General features: G+C 38.2%; 1 protein-coding gene across 2 annotated transcripts; it reads right to left on the bottom strand.

Annotated features, from left to right (window-relative positions):
• Positions 1-230: 230 nt before the first annotated feature.
• On the bottom strand, positions 231-5,172 carry LOC143516272 (uncharacterized). Of its 2 annotated transcripts, none has more exons than XM_077007828.1 (13): positions 5,060-5,172; positions 4,761-4,886; positions 3,286-3,447; positions 2,983-3,072; positions 2,712-2,833; positions 2,488-2,560; positions 2,281-2,391; positions 2,062-2,194; positions 1,882-1,955; positions 1,725-1,797; positions 1,326-1,413; positions 744-943; positions 231-622 (listed from the first exon to the last, which is right to left on the bottom strand). In XM_077007828.1, the coding sequence occupies exons 1-13, from the start codon at positions 5,069-5,071 to the stop codon at positions 276-278; spliced, it is 1,611 nt and encodes a 536-aa protein (XP_076863943.1). In that variant the 5' UTR covers positions 5,072-5,172; the 3' UTR covers positions 231-275. The 2 variants fall into 2 exon arrangements, with proteins under 2 accessions (XP_076863943.1, XP_076863945.1); XM_077007830.1 differs by having other exon boundaries at positions 1,725-1,794.
• Positions 5,173-5,962: the final 790 nt, after the last annotated feature.

The raw sequence follows: 5,962 nt of genomic DNA, 5'->3' as shown, positions 1-5,962 counted from the left end.
CAGCAGCGTGGCGAAACGATGACGTAAAGATCACGGAGGTGGGGACGCAACCCATTTCCATCTATTCTGACTTCAGAGCTATTCATAGGCACGACAGTCCAGCCTAATATTTACCCGAATATAATACTAAAATAAATAAAAAAAACCATGCGGTACTTTGTAATTAAATTAGTAAATCAATTGCATAAAGACAATGGTAAACCAAAATGTCATCAATTGTTTATTAAACTGAGCTGTCACAGAATATGTTTTTATTTAGGCTGCATCCAGACAGCTTAATCATCGTACAAGTGTCCCATGGACAGTTTATAAATTACTTCATCGATAATTTCAGTTGCTGTTAAGGATGTGTTGGACAGGGTGGGGGAAGGTGGAGATGGAGTCCACCTGCTTTTCAAGCCGGCCTCATTTCTGGTGACCTGGTGAGCAACATCACTGGGTCTTTTGCAGATGCGTCTCCCAGTTGCTCTTAGTGGGACAGGACTGTCGAGCAGTCTGTCTGTCTGGAGTCCACTCAAGGAATGGGCCTTCCTCTCATCCACTTCAGGGACTTCCAATTCATTGGACATCAAGGTGATTTTCTGTTCATCATTGGTTTGATCTTTTATGGCCTGCTTTACCTCTAAAACCACAAATTATTATTTCATGAACTGAAATTACTTACTGTTATTACAACTATTTCTAAAAGTAGTACTTTTTTCCAAAAAGTAGTTTAGCTGTATCACAAGACAGAACATGAGTACCTTTTACTGTTGCTGCTGGGACTTGAAGTAATTCATCAATTGGTAAAGAATACATGATGGACTTGGCCACGATATTAGATAAACATTTCATTGTTTGTTTATGTGACATTTTGGCCTGAGAAGCATCCTGCGTCTTCTGTACTGACATCATGTTTCCTAATATGGTGGATTCATCTTCATCAGCCTCCTGCCCTAGTGCCCTTACATCAGCAGATGTGAAAATAGCAAAACAGTGGTGTGTCTTTATATTTTAACAGAACGTTCTGGGCCATTTCTTTAGAATATAGTTTCCTGAGGATCCATCAGATGTATGTTTTAAATATACAATTGTAAATGCAAAAGATCATTGACTAAATGGCTTGAAAGATTCATTTGTTTAGAAAATGACTAACACATAATAAATATGTATATCCATCAGACTTGTGACTTCAAAAACCTTTCAATGCATAGCAACTTCTCAATCATGTCTCAGAGTTCAGTTTTGTCAAATGCCCCAGAACACTTCAAATATTGAGGTCAAATTAGAATAGCGTTAAACTCAGAAGATCATCAGATCTTCAGGAACAGAGTGTGAAGGCTTACATGTCGGACAGCTGCTGAGTAGCACAGTGGAACGATCCTGTCTGTGCAGTGGGACATTTGAGGAAAAATGGGACTTCAGAACTGGGCACTATGGAAGCAACACACAGAAAATCACCTCATCAGATATAATAGAACATAAATATTTATAAATTTTATTACTGCACTGCTCAGTTGATGTAGTTCTTGATGAAAGCAAACTGATTATTTATTTATCAAATATGGTAATGATCATTATGTGCATATTATGAAATGTAAAAATGAAGAGTGAAGAAAAATTAAGATGTCTATGCTAAAATATATATATATAAAAAAACATGGTAAAAACGAAAATCGTAAATGTCTATAAATAGTACAGACATTGAAAGATATGAAAATACAGCAGTATATTTTCCAGCTTACTTGTGTGAAGGTTGACTTGGGAACCTGGTTTCTGTATCAGTGCCAGGTCATCGTGTTCCAGCAAGAGTTTCTGCTGGAAAAGGCATTTAAGATAGAGCAGTGTCACAAACGATAACATTACAGATATTTATTCAGTAACACCACAGGAAAAACTCACCTCACTGTCATGCATACACTGTCTTGAGGCGTCTACTGGTGGCAGTAGTGTACCTGACTCACTGGGACCTGCATCTTTAAATTGTAACAGTTCAAACATTATATCTGTGCAAAATAGACTAATTTGAGGTTAACATTGGTTTAAAACAGACAATCTATTCTGATCAAAGAAATGATTCACCTTGTTTATCATTCAGACTAGTGAGTAGTAGTTCATCTGTTTTCTTCCCATCACCACCACTAGATTCCTTTTTGAGTTTGGAAGGCTTTTCCTTTCTCCGTCCTCTCTGAAGCAGAACGTTGTGTTGTCGCTCCTGTGACAAAGAAAGATGAGGGTTTAACTGTAGTCACATCATCTGTATTCTGCACTTCTTAACAAGGAAATATTTTAGGTATATACCTTAATGTGTTTCTCTTGCTGGTTAATCCACCAGTGTCTCTCCAACTTCATCTCTCTCCAAACCTCTTTAGTGATTTCATGCAGTGACTTGTAGCTTGTAGTGGACCAAGTCTTCCAAATACAAGGTAGCATTACATTTGTTTTAGTGATAACATTCCACTTACTGCCATTTCAAATACAGTGATAAATCCTGAGATGTTTTCTTACCAGTTCAGACGTGTAGGGAGAGTTAGAAGAGCACCCTACATCTGGAAGTTTTGTGAGAGAGCTACTTTCCCCCCTACCATGGATCAGTAATCAATAAAAGAGAAATGAATGCATCTTTATGTTGCATGCACTGAATAAAATACCTAGTATTTATTATTTTGTGAGAAAAACAATCAAACAGAGAGGATACTTGAATCTTGTCCCTACTGGTCTTATAACTATACCATTTGCTCCGAAGGAATATCTTTCCATTCTTGGAAAGCCAGTTTGTGATATCACACACTGTGACATCAGACAACGTCGTCCCATGCTCCTGGAGAGTAAGGATACTTCTCACCAGCTTCTTCTGTGAGATAGAAGCCGTATTTTAAGGCTGGCTTTCTGGGACATAGGTAAGCATAGTCCTAAACTAAATTACTCTGTAATCTGTGCCTAGTAAAAACAACTTTCAGAATAAAAGATCAATACTATGACACTAGGGAGACTGAAACCTGCCTGGTCAACTCTGAACTTTTGTTCCCAGTTTTTCTTCACATCTAGAAGATGATCTTTGTACCGATTCAGCTCCCTCAAGGAGCAAATCACCTGAACAATGAAACAAAACACAAAGATATATTACACTTTAAGCTGGCATTATATAGCAGGCTAAAACAAGAGTTTAATGTCTTTTGCACTACGTATTTGCTAAAGCGTGAGATTCACTGCAAAGCCTATATTATTTTGACCAATGAAGACAAACTATTCAGGAAGTCCTCACTTGGGAACTGTACCACAACACAGTGAATTTGAAATGCTTACTTTCTTGTCTTTGGTTATGAAGCCTCCTGCAACGAGTCGTCGGTAGATGTCTTTGCGGTACAGGTATGCCCTCAGGTTAGGATCGTGAAGGCTGCTATACTCCGAGCTCAGCAGGTATCCATATGGATCAGTGAGGTCAAAATCGCTCTTTGGCTGAATCAACTGAAATGATGGTCAGTTAACCTTTCTCATCAGCAGCATGAGAATTTAAGGGATAAAAGTAATTATCTGAGTAATCATCAACTTGCCTATCACATTGCATAACTATGGGCCTTCATATAACTATCCATTCACACTCCATAAATATGTCTGTGTATGGTTTTATTCATAATACAGCTGAGACAGTCAGGGAAAAGTGGTGAGTGAATGCTCAATGAGGTAAAAAGGGTATATTTTGAGCCCACATAAAAAATTTTTTAGTTGTAATATATAGAATTTATGGAAGATTAGACTGCTGTTCACTAAATATTTTTCATGTTAGCATTCAATATATTTTTAAAAATATAATTTGTGAAATCAGCTGACTGGTGAAAGCAGATCTCTGTTCACTGTGATTTAGCCTACATAAAGTGACAAATGCCATGTGTACTCTACATCATATAACATGATTAAAACTGTTGATGCTCAAAAGCCAATGGCCAAAAGTTGGCACTTTTAAAGACACAATGTAGGTTGTTTGAATAGTAGAGTTAGGAATAAGTTTAGTAACCCTAGAGTATGGTGAACATAACCATTTTTGCACTAGAAATGCAAAGGCACTACAGTTTTCTGGATTTGTTAGTCATAGAGTTCTTCACGCAAAAGGAAAACCCTGATGTTAATGGAACAATGACAAATGACAACTATTTGTGCTATGGTTCAAGTAGGGTCGTGCTGCGGGTAGAAATAATGAAACTACAAACAGGCTCTGTATTTCCATGTAATTATGCACATCAGTTACACAAAAGGAAAGACCTGGTAATGAACACAATATGAACCGCATGCAATGATGCGTCTAGTGCAGGAACATGGTTAGGGTTTGCTTAGAGGAACGTACAGCAGTGAGGATCTTTATGGCTTCATAATTTAACAATATAATTAATTTCTGTAAATTATACATGCAAGAGCCACGACGTGAACATCTGTGAATCAAACAACTGTGCTATATGGTTAGTCCATATGATTAAAGCTTTATTAAACAGTACACTAGGAAATATTTTTGTTATATACACTCGTAACTCACAATATACTTTAGGATTATGATACTGGTAGTGTGAATAAAATCGAACACTGAATACTGGTAGTGTGAATAAAGTCGGGCATTGAAAAGGTGGAGGGGGTGTATAACGTCAATATAATAACGGTTATAATATAATTACGGTTAAATTAGGACCAGTGAAGTCAAATGTACCGCAGCTATAATCTTAATCTGTTGATTTATTTATTATTATATAAAACTGTGTCCATTAGCAACCACTCCCAGGTGCCCTGCTTACCCGTTCGCAGAGGCGAGTGGTGTAGTAAACGTTGGTGGCTCTACAAGCACCCGGGATCTTCCCACGGGGAGAGTGCTCTAGTGGGCTTAGGGACAAGTCCTGGCCTTCTGGAGGCACTTCGTTCTTCTGTATTACAGGACCAGAAACACAATACTGTAGTCAAATGTTTCATTACGCATCGACTAAGCTAACTTGGCTAGGTACATAAAATCTGTTCAAATTCAACCGCCTGCAAAGCTAACCAGTCATATTTGAGTGCATTAATAAGAAATACCAGAATGATCTTTAAATTAACATACTCTTTGGAGCATATCTAATTGGTCGTTAAATTTGCATCAGGACAGACACTGGCAGAAAACCCTGTGCACCTCACACTGATCTGAAAACACTGTTACCGTGGACGACAGACCAGTGACGAAATAACCACCACACATCATAACGTGTTTATTCATCACGCAAACCACGATGAGAAAGACGATGAAACCCCATCACGTTCACCTACACCTGTAGCCTGCACGTCTGAGTGGGCCTCGCTTAGGTTAACGGTCGCTAGATGGCGCTGCAGGATAAAGTGGATGTGAAGATTTCAGCTTGCAAATTTCTGTCATTTGTTATTCGATGACACAATTTGATAAGGTTTACCGTGCCTGCCACAAAATGTGTCATATGTTTAACGGTGTATCTAGCGTTGCTGCCCGAGTTATTGTGTTACTTTATTGTCTTTGCTGAAACCACACTCTTTAAATGTGGCCTCAACTGCTTCTCGATTTTCTCCAGTTGGACGTCTCACATGGTGACATTTCCCAATAAATGACTTGTACCAATGTAAATACTACATCTCTGTATAATACACGATTTGACACATTTAATAGACAAGGTTAATAATCAAGTGAAACCGGAATAATGGTACTAGCATCCTTCTGGAAACACGAATAAGCAAATATTCCAACCAAAGCGTCTCACTTATGCCTTTAAGCCATTTTAGCACGTGATGGACTGATGACAGAAACGTTCCTGCTTTCGACATTTTTTACTTGCGTGTCCTTGGATAAAGTAAATGCTTTGAACCCTGTACGTGTCACATATGCGGGTATACCTGAATGAAGAACCGTGTAAATCAGAAATACACTAAATAAAAAGAATAAAAATAAAAAATGGCGGAGGACTTGGGCAGGACTTGAAGCGCTATGTGGTGAAGCCTC

Source organism: Brachyhypopomus gauderio, chromosome 6, assembly GCF_052324685.1.
Source record: "Brachyhypopomus gauderio isolate BG-103 chromosome 6, BGAUD_0.2, whole genome shotgun sequence".
Classification (NCBI taxonomy): domain Eukaryota; kingdom Metazoa; phylum Chordata; class Actinopteri; order Gymnotiformes; family Hypopomidae; genus Brachyhypopomus; species Brachyhypopomus gauderio.
This window is presented reverse-complemented; position numbering and strand designations above follow the sequence as displayed.

What these genes read in the sequence shown, in the direction of transcription:
- LOC143516272 (XM_077007828.1), bottom strand. An exon ending in TCATAACCAAAGACAAGAAA is followed by an intron (nt 3,073 to 3,285) that starts GTAAGCATTTCA and finishes TTCATTGTTCAG; the next exon opens with GTGATTTGCTCCTTGAGGGA. An exon ending in ATATTCCTTCGGAGCAAATG is followed by an intron (nt 2,561 to 2,711) that starts GTATAGTTATAA and finishes GATCCATGGTAG; the next exon opens with GGGGGAAAGTAGCTCTCTCA.